The following is a 20,793-nucleotide window of genomic DNA, read 5'->3' on the forward strand; positions in this document are numbered from 1 at the left end:
TAATGTATACGTTGTATATTTGCCACGCAGGGAGCCCCGATCTGACTCCTACAGAGTCACTTTACAGGATAGTGCAAGAAATGTACAGGAATTGACATCAATGTGCTCGTGACAAAACTACAAAAGACAGCAACAAATTGACCTAACATTCAAACTACCAAGCACAAGAACATGTTCAGAAATGAAGCATAATGAGGGATTAGCTATACTTTCTATAGGCAAATTAACGCGGCTTTAAGCATGAAAGAAAAGTAGGGAAAAAAATCTTTGCCATCAAATGCAAACACCTATTTATGCAGGCTCACGCTTGCCTGGGAACAGTAGATCAGCCCCTGAGTATGTCAACACTGGTGTGACAGATCCCGGGATACAGATGCAGCAAATCTAATCCCACAGACGACAACCGGCCTCTCACCCTGCAGTGTCACCCCAATTCTCTTCATAATGCAGAAGCACCACACAGAGAATAGGATCATCAAATATCAGTTTGGTCCTCAATATGGCAGAAATATGAGCTAGAATCGGAAAAAAAAAACCCTGAAATCGTCTGTTTTATCACTATAACATCGATTAATACAAACATGATAATCCTGATATGAGTCTGAGTCTCTTTTCTTCCATTCAGTATGGAAGCAGGCCCAGCACCCACACTCTAGTACTGTAAATCTGACTCCCTCACATAATTAAATGGTTCTAATCACCAATTTATGCCAGTGCACACAGCCAATACGCAATAAGGCAGCAAGATCCCCACGTTATGTGGTTATCAGATGTGTTTTCAAGAAGCTGCTTATGGTTTTGAATGAATATATTGCCAGTGTTGGGCTTTATAGTGAGGAAAATATGTGTTTCCTCACTATATACTGACAGAAATCAAATGAATGAAATTAATAAGCATATTGAAGTGAATCTTAGTTGCTGCCCATAAAAGTTCTTTATCCTTTATCAAATTTATTCCTTTAAAATTGGATAAAACAAAAAATGTACATGTTGATTAATTTGATTTTAAAAACTGTATTTTTCAGATATCAAAAGTTATTGGCATGTCTGTGAGCTCCAGCAGAAACAGCATCAGGCACAATAACTCCTATGCTAAACATAATACTATGATACAGAACAGAGGGTATAAACAGATTATATTTATTTTCTTGTATAAAGTGATTCCAATCATTTAAATACATTAAATTATAGTTACTCTATTAGTGAGATTATGGGAGTAAAATCCTAGTGTAACTGAAGTTAATCATTTTATGCCTTATTTTGAAAAATTTTAAGTGACTGCTGTGAGTGACTTGAGCCGATGCAATGGATTATGTTACTGAATTCAGCTTGAAGATCATCATAACGTGGATTATTCAGAGGTTACCCTCCAAAAGCTACTGCAAAGGAACCACTTTAAACTAAAAGCAAAGTGTAACTACATTCGAACCATTACTTCCATTTCAGTGTGAAGAGCAGTGCTCAGAAACGATGTTAATCACAGTCCAACAACATACAAAGGAGCCCATCAAAAATCGTCCATCATAAGGGGCCTCTTAAACGGCAGCATAAAGGGAAAGATAATGGGAAGACTTGGGAGGTCCCTGGAGGGAGAAGCCTTTGAAAATTGGGGTCAGCAGCATCTATAGGAGGAGCTCATCTTCCTGCCCCATCTCCTCCTCCAACTGTCTAATGACTTTTCTGCTCTCTTACAGTACGACTGTATTTTCCAACATGTCTCCAGTTTGCACAACCACAACTTAACTCTCCAGCCCTTCCCTCCCCCCTTGTCTCTCTGTCCTTCTGCCTCCCTCCATCTCCCTCTGTCTCCTGCAGGGGTGCTGACACATAAACCCCAGCAGGTGCGGGACGCGCTGGGGAGACACGGGCTCTAATTGGTCCTTGGTGGAGTCACAGCTGTTGCCCCCAACCACAGCCTGGTATGAGCTCTAGCGCCTGCCCCTGAATAGACAGCTCACTATTGTTCTCCAGAGAGGCAAAGCACAGCTCCAATCCATTATAACAACTACCCACGCCAACCATACAGTATCTGCTTTTCAGTGTCAACTCATCAACAAATCGGAGAGCACTTAATCTACACCACCACTCTCATTCATCTCATTCAGTCAAATGAAAAGAAATCCCAATGTCAATCCTACCAATGTCAATCCTCTCTGTTCTTGTTAAATATCTGATTTCATCTTTAACCTTGACATCCAGCGTCTTAATAAGACTCCCAGTTCTGTTTCCCTTTCTCTTTAGGTTATGCCAAGGTCAAAGAGACGGCAGATTTACAGCGGACCACACTGCGTCAAATAAGCTCCAACTGAGGGTAACAGCAACACACTCCCACTCTCTGTGGGTGCAATTCAAGTTCAGTCACATATTTGGAGCAAATAAAACTCTGTAATTTGTGCTGGCATGCAAAATTAAAGGAACACAGGCGGCTCAAGACCTGCAGGTTAAGAAAAGAGAACACGGCAGCAGCAGTGAGCAGGAACACTTGTTAGGCTTGTTTTAGACCAACAAACCTTTCTCAGTCCATACTGAATGTCCAAAAACAGTGGAAAAAGCAGTGATTTACATCTGAACCAGCTCTTGTTGTGTGTTGTCTTAAAAAAAACACACTCACACCAGACTCATCAGCCTTAAACAGCCTTTCTGTCAAATTCAAAACAAGAAGCAACACCTAAAGAACATCAACTCTTAGTTCTGACAAGCAATGGAAACAGTCCATAATTGAATTAGGTTTTTCATTGTATGTGGTGGTGGTGGTTGGGGGGAGGGGGGGGGTTCCGATGGGCAATTATGGGGCATGATCAGTCTGTGCACTGGAGTGTGGATCCCACAGGATGCAGACGTGCTCAGACAAACAGCTATTTAAATCTCAACAACAGACAAAGCTAAATCATGTTGGTGTAAACAAGAAAATTCCTTAATGAGGGGTCCAAAAAAAAAAAGGACAGATGCCCCCCCTACATAAACCAAGTGAAACAATTTACACAGAATTTAAATGCTTAAATACATCTTTGTCACTTGTCACTGTGTGATTTTTTTTTTTCAGACTAGAGTGGCTCACAAATATCCTGCAGTGAATATTAATCCTCCTTCATGAATATTTCCATTATATGAAAATCACTCTGGAATACTGACGCCAAGAAAGACATACTTAAGTCATCATCACATCCATTAGCGAAGTGAAGTGAAGCGAAGATGTAAATGAAGAGACAGGACCTGCTAATGGAAATGGAGTGGGAGCACACCTGAGTAAAGATGGTCTTCCTTCACTACACTACTTTTCACTCGCTAGGGTGGAGTCTGCAATTACAGAGAGTTATCCTGCAGTCTCACCTGACACTGAGATCCTCATGGAAGCCTCCAGGGGCCGGTTGTTATCCAGGGCCTGGCTCAGCTGAATCTCCCCCGTGCTTTGGTTCAGGAGGACTAGGTTTAGCTCATTTCCCACCTCGAATCTGTAGTGAAGCTGATCTGAGACGTCGGGGTCGTGGGCAGGGATGCGGCCGATCACTCCGGTGGGGAAGCTGCTTGACTTGTCAGTCACATAGTTGTTGAAAATTATCTGGAAGTTTTTGAGGACGGGCACGTTGTCGTTCTTGTCGATAAGTTTGATGTGGACAGTGGCGCGGCTCACCAGAGGGGCGGAGGTGGCCTGGACCACAATAACATACTCAGACCTTGTCTCATAGTCCAAGTCTATTAATGCAGTCACTTCTCCAGAGAAGATGTCGAGCTGGAAAACTTCTGGGATGTTTCCCTCCACTATCTGGTACATTATCTGTGCATTGCTGCCTTCATCTGGGTCTGTGGCTGATATGTGTGCCACCACAAGGCCTATCGGGCTGTTTTCTTCCACCATAATGTCAAATTCATCTTTCTCAAACACGGGGGGGTTGTCATTTACATCTAGGATTGTTACTTGAATGTTTACTGCTGTTTTCAGAGCAGGAACACCTTTATCTACAGCAAAAGCCTGCAGGTTGTAAACGGGCACATTTTCTCTGTCTAATCTGCGCAGTGTGCGAACAATGCCGGAGGTGGATTCAATTATGAAGTCTCCATCACCATCCTCCCCGCCCTGGAAGGTGTAGAAGACACGGCCGTTGAGGCCGGAGTCTCGATCTGTGGCAGAAACCTGGACCACACTGGTGAAAACTGGCACGTCCTCCATCACAGAACCCATATAGTGGTCTCTAAGGAAGCGGGGGGAGTTGTCGTTTACATCATTCACCAGTATCTCCAGGTAGGTAGTGTCAGACTTTTGTGGGATGCCGTTATCCCGAGCTGTGATGGCGAGAGTGTAGGAAACCTGGTCCTCATAGTCCAGCTCCATCTGTGTGGTGACGGCTCCTGTGTCTGGGTCGATGTCAAACTGTGGGATGCTGTCGTCCATAAAGTAGGTGATGCGCGCATTCTCACCTGTATCTTCATCTGTGGCACTTATTACTACAACAGTGGTGCCCACAGGCCGGTCCTCATTGATGTTGACGGTGTAATGTGAGCTCTGAAACACAGGCCGGTGCGTGTTGGCATCGGTGACGTTAACAAACACTTTAGCAGTGTCAAAGCGGGTACCATCACTCGCAGTGACAGTGAGGACATATTGCCGCTCCAGTTTGTAGTCTAAAGGCAGTGCCAGCGTAATGAGCCCCCCTCCACTCTGACTCGTGATGGAGAATCTGTTGCGGGTGTTTCCGCTGGATATCTGATAGGTCACCACACTGTTGATGTCCTGGTCCACAGCTGACACTGTCACCACGCTGGTCCCCACGGCTGCATCCTCATTCAGTCGCATGTAATACGCCTTCTGAGTGAACTCTGGGTTGTTGTCGTTGACATCCAGAATTGTCATGCTGATACTGGCTGAGGAGGACATGACAGGGTAGCCGTGATCTCGGGCCTCCACTCCAAAGTTGTAAAAATCTACACTCTCCCTGTCCAGCTCGGCTGCCACTACAATCCACCCCGTGCTGTTGTTGATGGTGAAGGGGAAGTTTGGCGTGGTTTCAGTGAGACGATACTCCAGCCTGGAGTTGTCTCCAGAGTCTGCATCCACTGCTTGGATGTGGATGATGGAGTAGCCCAGCGGCACGTTTTCCAGCACAGTGGCCTGGAATGGTGTACTGACAAAAATGGGGGCATTGTCATTAACGTCCAACACCTGCACCGTCACCAGGCCACTGATGTTTGATAGCGGAGGCCGTCCTCCATCCTGAGCTCTAATTCTCAAAGTGTATTCTTTGTTTGCCTCATAATCCAGGTGACTAACCAGGTCCATTTTACCTGTCTGAGCGTCAATATAAAACTGTCCCCTGGTGTTTCCACTCATGATGCTGAAGTGAACAACAGCATTGCTCCCTCTGTCCTGATCTGTTGCGGTGACCTGCAGGATCTCTGTGTTAGGGGTCATATCCTCAGGCACCTGGACTACATAACGTTTCTCACTGAACTGGGGAGCATTATCATTATCATCCTCTACCACTATGTGCACAGTAGCTGTAGCACTGCGGGGCCCGGGGTCACGACCTTGGTCATTTGCTTCAACTAACAACATGTAAGCTTCTACCTCCTCTCTGTCTACCAGGCCTTTGGTGCGGATTACACCAGACCTCGAATCGATCTCAAACACATCATTGGACCCATTGCTGTTGAGGATGTGGTAAAGGATGTTACCATTAACAGGTGCGTCTCCATCGGTGGCCCTCACAGTTAACACCTCATAGCCTATTTCTAAATTCTCTCTGATGCTTTCCTTATAATCCTGCTGCTCAAACACAGGGTCATGATCATTTGCGTCACTGACTGTTACAGTGAGGGTGGCCATGGCTGTACGTCGGGGCGTACCGTGGTCAACTGCAGTCACACGAAACACATGGGTGTCTTTTGTCTCCCGGTCCAGCACCTCCACTGTGGTCACGGCACCACTGGCCGGGTCCACAGCAAAGAGATTGTTGGAACGGCTATCAAAGAGGGCCTCTATGAAATACTCCAGCCTGCCTGCCTCTCCCTCATCCACATCCACTGCTTTCAAAACAACAACAGAAGTCCCAGCTGGCTTATTCTCTGCCACTGACACTTGGTACATTGGGGGATGAAACTGGGGGCTGCTGTTGATGCTTCTCCTCCTCCTGCTCACAATCCCTGAATCAGACTGAGCTGCCTTTTCTAATAGCTTCCCTAGGTGGCCCTGTGCAAAGGGGCCCTGCCCCACACGCCAGTGGATGGAGATGGGATTGACTTTAGCATTCAGCCCATTCCCTGTGTGCACCTCACAGATCAGATCTAGCTCCAGGAGGGTGTCCTGCCTCCAGCACAGAGTCTCAGACACAAACAGGTCCCCCTCTGAGAAGTAAAAGTCTCGGCTGTTGGTGACTTTGCAGCTGACTGGGGAGCCAGGTAGCAGACCTCCCACTGGAAATAAAGCAGAGCCTGCTTGGTGACACGCTGAGCGGTGGTGGCTGTGGGTGCTAAACAAACTAAGGACCTCCATGTCCCACTGAGGTTTTCTTTTACGCATGTTTGCACAGTTCCTACCGTGAACATGCACCTCGTACTGGCTGGTGAGGAGGTGCCTGTAGCCGGTGTCCGTGCAGTCCACCACAGTGTACATGGTGAAGGGGTTTGAGCGCAGCGGGGGGCACTTTATCGAGTCCGAAACAAACACAATGCCCGCCGCCGCGTCAGTCTCCAGAAACTGCTCCGCGAATTTGGGAGCGAGTACCTGATCCAAAGTGCACCGTGCGCCCCGCTCCACGCCGGCCACCACCGTCCCTGGTCCCGCATCCTCGCTGATGTGAACGCTGTAACCATGCGCCAGCGAAACCAGTTTGCACCACCAGAAAACTAACAACAAATCCCATTTAACGCAGTGCATCGCTCCTCAGTGTGTGTTCCGCCGGGTCTCCGAGTGAGAATTACTGCAGCTCCTTATTCCTTTAAACTTTCCGCCTGTGAGTTTCCCTTTGTTGCAGAGGAGCCATGCTCTCAGCGGGCGCACTTCTCTCCGGTCACTCCGGCTGATTTTTAAGAGGTAAACCCGCAGTAACCTTGGCCGGTGCTGCTCACACACACACTCGCACACGCCGGCGGCGACAAAAACAACAACAGGCAGCAACACCTCCGCTCCGTCCGCGCAACTCCGCTTGAATGGTAAAAATGGCTCCTGCTCCCCCTGTGCCTTGAGGCTCCTCATTATCATAAACCTGTGTGTGTGTGTGTGTGTGTGTGTGTGTGTGTGTGTGAGAGAGAGAGAGAGAGAGAGAGAGAGAGAGAGAGAGAGAGAGAGAGAGAGAGAAACAGCTCTGTTAGGGGTCTGAGGTCTTGATAGAGATAAATGAGAGACTGGAGACAAATGATACCAAACTGAAAGCTTCATTTACAAACATGGTGCACAGCAGCTAGACTTCCATTAGATTAGGTGCTTAACTTGACAATTTGCCATGTTTGGATTCTACTTTACCACCAATAATGTTTATAGTGCTTCAGTTAAGTGTACTTAAAGTGTTATATTTATATTAGTTTTGTTGAATATGTTTTTGAGTCTATGAAAGTACAATACAGAGAGGCATCTTGGAGATAAAGCAGTGGTGGCACATAAACACCCGAAACGATCCCCTAATTCATCTATGACACGTTTATGTCCAGCTATACTGCACCATTCACCTCCAGAAAGTGTTTACTCATTAGCTGAAGCATGTTTTAATATTAATGTTTTTAATCCAAGACAAGTTGTTCTGTCCATTGTTCAGCAATCAAACAGGACGATGACATTTTAGTTTAAAGCTATTTAATTATTTTTTTTTTGTTCACCAGTTGATTTCAAATAATCAACAGTTATTGTGTTCCTGTAGGTTTTATTATGTCCTGTTTCAAAAAACTGGAGCAGGAAAAATCTATTTAGAAGTTAAAGTAAGTATTTAAAAAAAAAAAGAAAAACCAGTGAAATCTTTGATACAAACTTGCTGTGAAACCTCGTGCTGAGTGTCACTGACACCTAGTGGACAAACTGTAGTCACACAGCTAGAAGAGACCGTTTCCACCAGCTTTGTCACTGTTTATGCTGCTCGATGCCTCACTTCAGTATCTCCTTCATTAATTCCATTTCATGAAATGCAGATGCCATCATGTTGTGTCGGCATGAGTGAAAGGGCGTCCTCTTGAAGCCCTGTTAGAAATAAGTCTACTAGCCTGCGTTCACATGCTCGTCATAATATGAAAGATATGTTCATATGTTTCCTAGTATTGAATTTTCATTTTCATGCCAATTTAAGTATTTGTCAAGTATTTGTCAATACAATATGTGGTCAGCCATTAAGCACTTTGATGTGAGGACAGGAGCCAACTATGCTACTGCTACCAAGTATACTGTTATACTATACATAGGCGGTCTAATATAACCACCTTTTGGGTAACACTTTAACACCTCTTTAGCCTTTACTTAGCATTAATTGGTACTTTATACGAACAATTAATAAATGGCTAATAATACACTAGTTTTTTTTTTTTTTTTTAACTATTACAGCTGTGTGTTACTATATTGTCATTCATTATCTGTTTAACCCATGTCCTCGTGGGTGCCAGGAGAAGTCACAGTTGTCCACAAATATACGAGTTAACAAATATATTTGCTTACATGTACATTCTAGTGTGTTATAAGCAATTTATTAAATATTCAGATGCTACTTACATGTAGTTGACAGGAGGCTTTTAGTAAAATGTAGCCTACCTGGGTTGCAGTGTTCACATTGGTAATGCTTCAAAGTCCCTGTTCAGAAGTGTTTGTGTTATTTTGTCCACTACCTTTATGGCGCGGCAACCTCAATAAGAAATGAAGAGAGAAAAATAAGAACATGAGTAGCTTTTTACTCTTTTTATTGTTGCTGGAGGCTCTAATACAATATGAATCATAAGCTTTACAAAATAAAAACAAAACAAAAATACAACAAAAAGATTCCCCTCCAAAATGGAAACAGACGAAGGTTTCCACTGAGACACAAAGACAAACTGTGACCCCCAACAAAGACATAGTAGGTGAGGAGAGAGAAGAGTTGAATAAGCTGAACAGAGGGGAGGCAAACTGTCATGTATACACAGTGTAGGGGATTGGGTTGACGACGTGATTATAACAGTCTATCCCCCATGTTTGATAAGTCTATATTTTCACCGACTGCAGCCCCATGCTCCTACACATGCATGCGGACAGAGTGGAGTAAAGGATAAAAACCTTCAAACACAAACCGAAGGCCGCCCTCGTGTTCACACCGTTCACAACGGCCAGAAGAATGACAGTTATATGTGGACAGTTATAATTTTATACAAATATATCGGGATGGTGGGGGGGGGGGGGTGCCGTAGACAAAAAATAGGTGCAAGAAGTAAATTTGATGTACATAGCAATGACAGCCCCGCCAAGCGTACGCCACCACAAGCACAGTCTATGTCCGTTTCCTCACCATGGAGGAAGAGCAGGGCCAAAGGCGTTCATTTCAAACTGACTGAGGACACATCGGCTGTGAGAACATCAGGGATTATTACTACAATGACCCTCACACTGTAAGATTATCATTAACCGTGGTAATACTATCATTATATTCATAACATGGGAGAGAAAAGACAGAGAAGAGAGAGGTGAAGAGAGACAGAGGGAGTGAATGGCTTCATGGCAGATGAGATGCATGAAAACAAAACCCGACAGAAAAACAAAACAAAAAACAAAACAAAAAAAAATAAAATAAAAAGCTAAGCATTTTCTCCTTTTCTGTTTTTTTTCCACAAATAAACAAGAGTGCAGCACTGAAAGAGGCATGGAGGGAGAGACGTAAAGAAACAGAGAAAAGATGGCAGAGATGAGGCGGAGAGAGTGAGAGAAGTCAGAAGAAAAGAAAAGTAGCATCTCTAGCTGTTATGTTTGCGTTTGAGTGCCTCCATCAGGTCGACCTTCAGAGCCTCCTGCTTTGACTTGTCAGCCAGAGTCTGAACACTCCTGTTCGGGATGGGATGGGGTGGGGGGACACAAAGAGAGGACAGACAGTCAGTGTGTGCAGGATCGAATACAAAAACAGAGACTGAAAAAGTTCTTCCAGTGAGACAGGAAAAACACACGGTCTGTAAGTTCAGGAGAAAAACCAAAGATCGTTTTAGAAGTGTTAGTTATACAGATGGCACAGTCCAGTTCTGCTTCTCTGTGAAAAATAAGTCTTATCACACATTAAACAATTACACACCACACATGGAACATTAATGTCAGGCAAAGGAAACAGTTGGTTATTTGTTGTCATGCAGCTGAATCTTGTGCTTTACCTGCTTACAGTGTCTTCACCATCCTTAAGATTTTGCACCTTGTTGAACTATTTTAAGATTCATAATAAATAATTTCACTCTGTTTAGATCAGATTCAGAGTTTTTGAACAATATCATCATGTTAAAGTGACAAGGGGGTGAATATTTATTCAACACCGTGCCTTCACACACGTTTACACAAACGTGTTTTGCCTCTGATAGGACAAAAAGCTACACACAGAATAAACACACCATTTAAGAAAACCTTTTTAGGGCAACAAACTGCAAAACATGAGGTGACTGTTTTGAATACTCCGACATGGTTAGTGTTTCACTTCCTCTCACACACTGTCCATTAGATGATGAGACTGAACAAAACCTGCAGGACATGCCTGCACACAGTGTTGCAGTATGAGCAGCTGAGGAGCATGCAAATTTTCATACAGTCCTGGATACACACACACACACATATGCACAAACACACACACATAGTCACCAGTGACCTGAACTCTGACAAGCTCTTAAAAACCACTTAATCAGATTGATTTGACTTAGTGGCTTCATTCTCTAACAGCTTTATCTACATCGTAACAAATACTGTCCTGTCATGTGACATCTGTGTTTTGTTTAATATAATGATGTTTAAAATCTGAACATTAATCTCAATCTTAATTACATAAAAATCCCTAGGCACAGGAGGCTTCGCTAAGAGGACTATGGTTTTTGAGACATAAGGCAAAGATTTCGTGAAAGGGAAAGGTGCTTGTTGGTGTTCTGCAATGGGGAATTAGTTTTTGTTGTTTGTTGCCTGAGAATCATCAGACTCAGACATACATGTTAACAAATCTTTGCTTTAATACACTGAAATAATATAATGGAAAACTGTGTTGCAGGTCTGTACCATCTTAAAAAAAGGTTATCTGAACATTAAGCTACTTCCTTCCTGAAAGTACAGTAACACATCTGAGAGTGAGCAGTACAGAAACATTTCTACTTACCAATACACACAAATATATATACACACACACACACACATACATATAATTCTCCATGCCAGGTTGTACCTCTGACCCTAGTCAATGAAGATCTGACGCTGGGTGAGGACCTGCGACAGCTCCTTCTGGAGCTGCCGGTACTTTTGGTTATCAGGCAAAGACTCAATAGATCTGGAGCACAGAGGAGAGGCAGCAGGGGAGGATTGGTGACAGAGGGATTGACAGAGGGGACAGAAAGTGATAAGAATGGCAGCGGAAATGTGGGATGAAAGGCAATAACGAAAAATAAGACCTGTTGGAGAAGTTGAGGAGAGGGGTTGGGGAAGGAGAAGGAGGTGAAATGAATACAGAAAAAAATGCAGCTGAATGGAGGGGCAGCAAAAGTACGTTTTACATTAAAAAAAAAATCAGACAAGAAATGACAGGAACTAAAGAAAAACAGGTAAGAAAATATATGATGTACAGGTCAACAGATGGCGACACCGAGGTAAACTCACTCTGGTTCTCAGTAAGACCAGTACAATTAGGAAAACAGAGATTCTGCAGACCCTGCTGATTGGCAGTGCTGTCAAAGAACAAGAAGTTGGTTCAAGTAATCCAGACAACTCATCTAGTGTTACCTTAGGCCGTTGACGATGTCCTTGGTCTTCCCAAAGTAGATTTCGTTCAGTGTGGAGCGAATCTTGTTCTCCATATCCTGGAACCAGAATGAAAACAATCTTAACCTTAAGTGTGATTCCCGCCTTTATTTTCTAATCCTGTGTAAGAAACCTGTAGATGAGTTGAATCCCTGCTTTAGGAGGCTCTCAGTAAAGGAAACCAAGCAGGCAGATATACTGACTTCGACAAGGCGGCCGATGTTGGCGATGTGGGGTGAGGATTCTCCAACCGTCTCATCTTTTTCCATCTGTGAAACCACGAAACAAACAGAGTTAATGGATGACTGGAGCACAGCTGGAAGCATCAGCAGTGGTTTTCTGGTCAGTTCAACACCGTACCTGTCTTGTAAGGCTGCCACCCAGGTTCATGGTACCGGAACCGGTCTTGGTTGTCTGGAGCCACAGCATGACGGTGGAGGTGAGTTTGTAGTGAGCAGTGCGACCGCTGGACTTCTCCTGCTCGCACAGGCAGACCAAGAAATCAGCGAGGACCCCAAACAATGTATTTTAAAGTAAACTAGAAAGTTTTGCACTGTATCATGTGCCTGCATTTGATGATGGTGCATCTGCTAAATGTCACTGATGTTAACAATCACCTGGAAATTCAAACATTTTACATTTTTATACATATTTTTCAAAATTTAGAACTAAATAAAAGACATATTCTCTTGCAAAACCGAATAAAAAACAAAAAGACTGGGCAGGATCAAATTCAATGCCAGCTTATTTCATATCAGCTGATTCTCACCTGCACCTCCACCACATGGATGGAGTCCCAGCACCCTTTGATCTTCTTGGATCCATCTCCGGCCTTCTTGATGAGAATAACTCCAGCGAAGCCATGATCCAAGTCCCAGAGGTACACGGAGGACACACCACCCTCAAAGTACCTAAAACCACAGATATCGGAGGTCACAAAAGCACCACACTGACCAGTTAAAAAAAAAAAAACATCAGGCTGCTTCAGAGGTACTCACAGGTCTCTGTACTGGTCAAAGGCATTATTGGCTTCAACCTCAAGTTTCCTCAGGCGAGCTGAAGGCATTGCACCATCTTCGATGGGAGGTTCATACTTATTACTCCACGGGGATCTGATGTATTAAAAAATATGACAGAATTCAGTGTTAATGTGGATCAGACAATGTTTAGCTGCTGGGGCAGTTTACAGGGCTATTAAATGTCTCTTTTTAACAGCTAAATCATTCATGTGAAGCTGTGTAACTTTCACTGAACAGCCAATGTGGTCACAAGTGGAACTTCCAGGATTAAGGCACACTGGATTTCCCTAAATTTCCTAAAGTTCTTGTGAAAGCAACAACAGTTACACAACAATATCTGTCTAAAGTTAGCTAACATTGTGAGAATTTTAAAAGTTACATAAACTTGCTTAAATATCACCCACTGTACTCACCGGTAACCTTGCATTAAAATCTGAATTCCTCAGTTTTACACCTACTTTGGTCCGAGCCTGTTTCCACACTGTCCCTGATGACCACCCCACTACCATCCCACCAGTTTCTCTCCTGTCTTAATTCAACTAATTCCTGTGAACTGAATAAAACACATGAAGTGTGGAATTTATGTATTTTAGCCAATTTCAATCACGGTCTGTGGCTTATGTTCCCACAACTGATTAACTGATCATCATGTAGTTAATGTTCCTTGTCTGTGACTCAAGTACAGTTATAGACTCGACCTGTAGGAGTCGCCGTCTCGGTTGTAATCACAGAGCAGATAGTCTTTTCCCACCACCTTGTCCCGGGCAATCTTCAGGGGCTGGTCCACAGAGGAGAGGAGGTCCTCACACAGACTGGGCACCTGGACACAAACACAGACAGACAAAGTTAGATACATTAAAATTTTCAATTTTCTACTGCACAGATACTTCAATACAGCTGCTGGAGCACATCTGGACTCCTCATCCACCTGATCACAGGATGTTTTTGTCAATTAAGATTTCCTGTAACAGATGCCAGTTCTAAAAAAAAACACAACCTCCCAGAACTGTGGAGGAACAAACTAGACAGCAAAATCACAACAATCCTTGCATCTGGTATTCTTCTTTCAAGTCAAAAATGATTTAAAGTTCTTGTCTTTCCCTCACATTCCAGTTACACTCAATGAGCAGAGGTTACTCAGTGGAGCCGGAAAAAAAATATCAGTAGGGAAACATAATATCTAGAGGATATGGGGGTACAAATTACTTCTCACAGACTGATATGGACCCCCCTCTCTATGCCCTCCTGCGTCAAAGCATAAACACAAAGGAGGCCCTGTTTTCCCAAAAAAAAAAAAAGCCCCCACACCCTCAAACACATGCACACACACACCTGGCAGAGAGGGGGAGAGAGGAGGAGAGAAGTGGAAAGAAAGAGGTGATTTCAGGTGATTCTGAATTGCCTGGAAGAGTCTGAGCAGTGATTGGTGGAGCCTAGAAATGCGGAGCGGAGGTGATTGACAGCTGTGATAATAATCACTAACAACCGGACACAGTGAAATGGTTGAGGAGAGAGCTGAGGTTAAAGGTGTGGGAAGAGGAAGGTGAGCAGGTGGGGAGCCTGGCCTTTATAGGAACGGATATGCCCGTGAAACAAGGTGCCATGCAAACACTGGTAAAAGTGTGATTTGATTTGTGTCTGATTTTGCTTTAATTTGACTCTGCTGGCACTGCTGCGTGAAAATGCACAGCACAGGTCCAACTATTTAAAACTAAGAATTTTATTTGAACAGAAAATTGTAGGAAGGAACCAAGTCATTAATTTACAGGCAGAAATGGAAGTTGTCCAACTGTTGCCTGGAGAATTTAGAGAAAAAAAAACTCACTCTGTGCACAAAAACTGGAATATCAAACGCTAACAGCTTCAGTTGCACAGATGGGCACAGTGATGTGCAGCAATGGTAACACTTGCACAGTCACAAACAACAAATTTGCAATGAAACACCACAAACAAAACCACCAGAGGTGAACAGTCTTGTGCATGTGCCTGTCTGTGTAGATGTAATTTTATTGTGTTGATGTTTTATCATGCTACTGTTGCTACATGCTGCCATTTTTTTACCAGCAGCTTTAAAATCTAAAAATATTCTGTTTACAAGGAAAAGAATCAGACAAAAGCAGCAAATCAGGTTATTGGATATGGTGAAACCAGGAAAAGTTCTGCATTTTTGATTTTAAAAATAACTTGATTTAAAACGATTAACTGATTAGTAAAGTAGACACTGACACTGTGTCTTAGTTATATTTGGTGCTCTGTACTTTTCTCGTATGTTGAATTTTACCTGTGAAAGTTCAGTTTTGAAAAAGTTTTTTTGGCTGAGCTAAGCTCTAGGTAAATTTTGAGACTCAGTCGGTGTCTGCAAACTGCAAGTTGCTGCAGGTGTACTGAGTTATCAAGTCAAAGACCAACTCCAGCATGATAGTTTGGGTAACAAACAAAATAGGGTTTCACTCACATTGAATTTAAATGTTAAAATGACCTAAACACTGACTTGGCTATGTGTTTTGCCTGTAAGGAAATCTGACGGGAAAAGCAAAGACTTACCAGGTCAATGAGGTCGCTGAGGTTCTTCTCGATCTGCTGAGGAGGCAGACGCCTCATCAGGTCTAGAGCACAGTCCAGCTGCTGGTCATTCTGAAACACACACAAAACCAGCAGAGACATCACTTATCACGCTGTACTATCAGATTATAGTTAAACACATTAGTGCAAAGCTTAACAACACTGTCAGGCAGCTTTGTTATCAAAATAACCATCCAGCTGTGTCACATTTGTTATACTGTTGCTGAAAGTGGTTTTGTCTCAAAAAAAAAAAACCCCAAACATACAAAAACGTTTTAAAAAGTCACAATTCTGATGGTGTAAAGAAAAACGTTTTCAGCTCCAAAGATTGTCCACATGTTTTTAGGTTTTACAAACTAAGTTGTAAAATTAAAACAAACTCTGTAATGACACTGTCTCACCATCTTTTAGACAACTATAACACAGTGCTCTGGCAGTAGCCGTATAGTTGTGTAGCCACTAAAACTCTCTCTAAAATTATTCAATGTAATAATATTAACCTTTTCACCATAACTACAAAATAGATAAACATGTAAGTAGATTCTAAGTGCCTGAAAACAGCTGCTCGCAAACACTGTTCACACAATTAGTGTCTTTAAAAAGTTAAGGAACATCAAATATGTCCTACATCAACCCACAAGTCTTCAGTGTAATTTAAGTGACCAGTATTGGTTTATTGGTAACAGTAAACCATGTAAACATTTTATTTCCCATCACTGACACTGAAAGTGAATCAAAATGGATCTTTTAACAGCTAGTGTGAACATGAGGAATGGTTACAGCAAGCAAAACCTGTTTCAGTGCTCATATGGAAATCTGATCATTGTTTGAAGACAGAAACTGCGAAATTATCCCTTAAAGAAAAGCCCCAACAATGAAGAAGTTACACAGAAAGTTTTACTTTCAAAACTGAATTGACTCAACTAGCTTTAAAGCACACTCACTTTAAGTGTGCACTGTGCAGCTGTGTTATGTAGGAAAATATACGCAAGTGTTGGATCAGGACTCAGTACTGGCATGCTCTCTATAAAAGAATTACCATACAGAGTTCCTTTGCTTTACCAAAAGAGCACAACAATAAAGGCGTGCTACATTCTGTATGAGGGTATGAGGGGAGTTGCTGTGCAGGAAGTATTCACACTCTTGCAGGCAAACTCTGCTTGCACTGTGAGATTACAGACACAACAGACATTTTCAGTTCAGTAGACTGAACAGCACCCATGATTTGTCATGTGAGTATTTTGCAGAGAATAGTGAAAAGGAGGATCAACTTGGTTCATACAGTCCAGAAAATTGCCCTGTGTTTCCAACATGAGGTGCATCTGACCATATCCAAATTAGTGATGCCAGTGCAGATACTGTCCATCAGCTTTCAAAGGATGTTCTTCATTTGGCTGAGGCTGTGTGACATGTCATGCAAAGACAATGGTGGGAAAATGCTTAAATGGGGGAATAGTTGACACATTAGATGGCAGTTATGATACCGAATTGCCATCTGCTAAGGATCACATAGCAGCAGGTAGTGAGGCAGAGTAGAATTTTTGGTGAGGATGAGTTGCACTGAGGTGAACTGCAAACAGGTAAATGTGAGGTGCAACACAACTAACATTCGGGCCAAACTTTAATTTCATCCATGGGCAGGCTTTAAGAACTGGCTATGAATTTAACCGGTGTGGAAACTTCGCCCTTTGTGCCTACTGGGTTGTAGAGTCAGCCCAAAGACAAAACACCTGCTGTCACAACACTGACTGGGTGTGGTCAACAACATTTTTTTCATGCCCCCAAAATCTCTGATTCAGTAGCCTTCCACACAGACACTCTGACCAACCAATGGGTGTCAGTATCACAGTGACAAAGGCATGATCCCTCACTGCCTTCCTACTCAGCCATCATTGTCAATTGTGTCTGGAGCGCAGGAACAAGCTGAAAGATTCATAGCACAATTAAATGAACAGAACAAATGGCTTCTTTCACAGGTGTGAGATCCAGGTTTTCTCACCAGACATTGTTTAAAACTTAAGTCAAACTGGTGATTTTCAAATTTACTTCAGCCTGGTGTCAGACCTACAGTGCGGTGACTTTTTTTCCTCGCAAATCAGCAGCTGATTGTGTCTGATTGAGCTATTTGTCTTTATTTCTCCCAACTGGTAAAAATTCTGAAGGTCCTCTGTTTTCATCAACAATGCACAATGAAGCTGTGATTAATTACTGCAAAGCAAACGGACGGTGATCGATCAACCACTCGCTGAGCTCAATCAGACAGATCCTGATGCATCACATCTCAGTATCAATGCAGTTACTGGATGATAGATAAAACACTCCGCTAACATCTTCCAGTACTCTTTATTCTCTGTGAATCCATTATGAAAAACTGCAGAGAGATCAATGTCAGAACAGAGGGTAGGTTTTGAGGAATGACAGTAAATTCTGTAAGTATGTGTCTGCTTAGTCAAAGCTACACTGCTGCAGTCTGCAGCCGGACACCAACTCAAGCCAATTCCTTTTTTGGTTACATGTTTCAGTTGTTTACTGAGGGCTGTTTTGTTGCGTACTTGGTCACTCAACACAAGTCTGATAATGTGGTCAGTGTTCCCAATAAATCACAGTTTGTGAAGCAGCAGGTTCAGTCTTTTAACTCTTTCAGATCAACATTCCTTAAAAACAAAGTCTGTCCTTTGACCATGGCAGTCCCTTTGTTGTGCAGAAGTTTTAGGATAAATAACTTTTCTTTAGGCATGAAGAGCATAGCCTGCATAGCCTTTCCCCCAGGGGTTTCTCCCCTTTAAATATGCAGTGAGCAGCACGATATTAGCAGGCAAAGGAGGACAAACCAGCCACAACATGAAACACTGGGGAATGTGTAGGAAGAGGGAGGAAGGTATGTGACAGTAGACACACAAACCACATTTTTCAGTTAACACTTACAGGTTACAGACTATGCTACAATCATCTTTGTGTGGGCATTATCAGACCGTTCCATCAAAGTCACCCTTGGCCTAAGTCTGAATGAGATCCAAACCAGTCAAGTTATTTCAACATAATGTACATTAATAAATGTTAAAGAGCTAGGATTTACCTGAACATGATGGGATAGATAACTGCTTTTACGAAACCAGACCAAATTATGAGCCAAGAGCCAAGCAATAAACTTCTATCTGGACTTTACTCATTCCTACAATTACAAACAAACCAAGATGTGCTTATGAGGGATGGCAGCCAAACAAGCTGAATATGAAGAAAAGTTTTCAGTGCTCCTCTAAAGTAATAAGAAAAGACACTTGCATTGGAGAACAGATTTTGCACTGCCACATAAATTTGTTGTTATGCCATTTTAATTCACCTCTTTTTTAGGTGTCTACAAAACCCTACATTTTGGTTCATCTATGAGGTAACTACTCTTAAGTGCGTAACCCTAACAAAGCATACTCATGCAGCTGCTAGCTGGTCAAAGGACAATGACATGTTATAAAGAAGAGATCCTTCTTTCCATAAACATTTTTCTTACGGGTGACCGTGAACACAACAGCGGTTTCTAGGCAATGTCTCCCATGCCATTTCCACTTTCTGAAATGCCTTTTGCCTGTCTCAAAATCTCTCTCAGCTGATGAATCAGTCTGCTCCATCAGACACCTGCGCTCTTTGACATTGTGTTTACCAGTGCTCCTGTCTTCATGTAAACACTAGCTCAGACCAACAACCCCTGGGGTCAGGGGGAGAGCAGTGAGGCTGAGCCAGCAGGATGGATGAGGTGAGACCGAGGAGAGTGGGCGACTGGGGAGAAAAACCAGCTGCACTCCCCAACTCAGACATAAGATAATTTGAGCCATGTGGAATTACTTCAGAGCACACTTTTTATAAACAGTGTGAAAGCACAAGATGGTGCTCCATTATGTTCAAACAGTTCGAATTAAATATTAGTTTTTTGTCAAGCTTAAACACAAAAACATTCGACAACAAGCAACAAATAAACAATAATTGCAGGTATGGTTAGTAGCCATTGTTGGAGCACAACATTTCTCAGAAAAATCATTGACAAAGTCAGGATCAAACTCGCAAGTAAGGAAAAACTTCGCAGCAGAGGAGGCTGTCAGCTTGACATGGTTTGGAAAAGGAGGAGCAAGCAGTCTTATTTTAGCTACAGGCAACCCGGCGCTTGACTATTTTAGCCTCTGCGTGCGTGTGTGTGTGCACGACTGCAGGATTGTCTGCGTGTGTGTAATATTAGCACGCCTCTCTAATACTATTCACAAACTTGTGTCAAATCCAAAACATCCTGTGCTAACTTTATGACTACGGAGCATCTAGCTTTGCTAACAGCTAGCTACAAGCTAACAACCAGCTAGAAGATATAGCCGGTAGCTTAGCCACAAAGCTAATTCATTCGTATCCGGTACGCAGAAGTTTTGCAAACGGAGCAAGTTAGATGTATCGGTGATTTATACACTTGGCTCCCCCGCTGCTGCTCCTCTCAGGTTACCACCCAGCAACCGACTGCTAGCCTCAGCCTAGCTTAGCACCCCTAGCCGTTACCGCTAAGTTAGCAGAAGCCAGCAGCTGCACCACAGCCCTCTCACCCCGGCCCCGTCTCTCCCACCAGCTCTGCCGCGGCCCTTACCATGTCTGCGGCGGTCTCAGCGGGGCAGAGGAGTACGAATTCACCGACGACTGTACACCTTAGCTTCACTGTGGTTTATCGAATCGCTCCTCTCGCCTCTTGTTGTTTTGTTGTTTGTTTTTTAACCCCCCGCGGAAGATGTTTTGTTCGCCTCTCCCTCACTGAACCCAGCCCTGTCAGCGAAATTCACTTCCTCAACCGGGCTACAGGAAGGAGGCTGCAGGCAGAAAAACGGGCCCCGGTTGCACTTCCGGGTCACGCCGGGCTTTTTCTGCAGCAGCCAATAGCGAAGGAGCAAGAAATGCATTGCCAAGTATGGAAAGAGAGGAGTGGTGCAGAGACCGTGCAGTCACAGAGGGCAGCAGATACTCAACGGCGCTGAAGGAGGAACATGAAATTCAGCTGGACGCTGATGTAAATGTGAAACAAAAGCTCACAAAGCAAGCTGCTCCTTCATAGCTGAATGGGATATGAATGGTCCCTTACTTGCACTATGATGATCCAAGTATCAAAGCCGATGTAATGAGGTACTATATGTTTAAAGGTTTGGTTTATGTGTATTGACAATCATTAAAGATGTTTTTTTTTTTTTGGCGTGATGAGAAAGGCCATTTCTCCCCAATTTGTAATTTATTTCTAAAAATCTCCATATCAAAGGTATTATGACATAGCACAAATGTAATTTCTTC

General features: G+C 43.2%; 2 protein-coding genes across 2 annotated transcripts in view; both read right to left on the reverse strand.

Annotated features, from left to right (window-relative positions):
• celsr2 (cadherin, EGF LAG seven-pass G-type receptor 2) overlaps nucleotides 1-6,871 on the reverse strand; it is a 61,125-nt gene extending 54,254 nt beyond the window's left edge. The window contains exon 1 of the mRNA XM_041033536.1: nucleotides 3,331-6,871. Coding sequence (XP_040889470.1) covers nucleotides 3,331-6,871 — 3,541 coding nt within the window. The remainder of the gene's footprint in view (nucleotides 1-3,330) is intronic.
• A 1,980-nt stretch (nucleotides 6,872-8,851) lies between these two features.
• capzb (capping actin protein of muscle Z-line subunit beta) lies at nucleotides 8,852-20,411 on the reverse strand. The gene is given in 12 exon segments (XM_041033583.1): nucleotides 8,852-9,979; nucleotides 11,340-11,441; nucleotides 11,891-11,967; nucleotides 12,112-12,177; nucleotides 12,269-12,385; nucleotides 12,678-12,819; nucleotides 12,907-13,020; nucleotides 13,626-13,747; nucleotides 15,472-15,561; nucleotides 20,105-20,175; nucleotides 20,178-20,204; nucleotides 20,207-20,411. Coding segments are annotated over 11 exon segments (1,125 nt in total). The 3' UTR covers nucleotides 8,852-9,979; nucleotides 11,340-11,347.
• Between the last annotated feature and the right edge of the window lie 382 nt (nucleotides 20,412-20,793).

This window comes from Toxotes jaculatrix, chromosome 3 (genome assembly GCF_017976425.1).
Source record: "Toxotes jaculatrix isolate fToxJac2 chromosome 3, fToxJac2.pri, whole genome shotgun sequence".
NCBI lineage: Eukaryota > Metazoa > Chordata > Actinopteri > Toxotidae > Toxotes > Toxotes jaculatrix.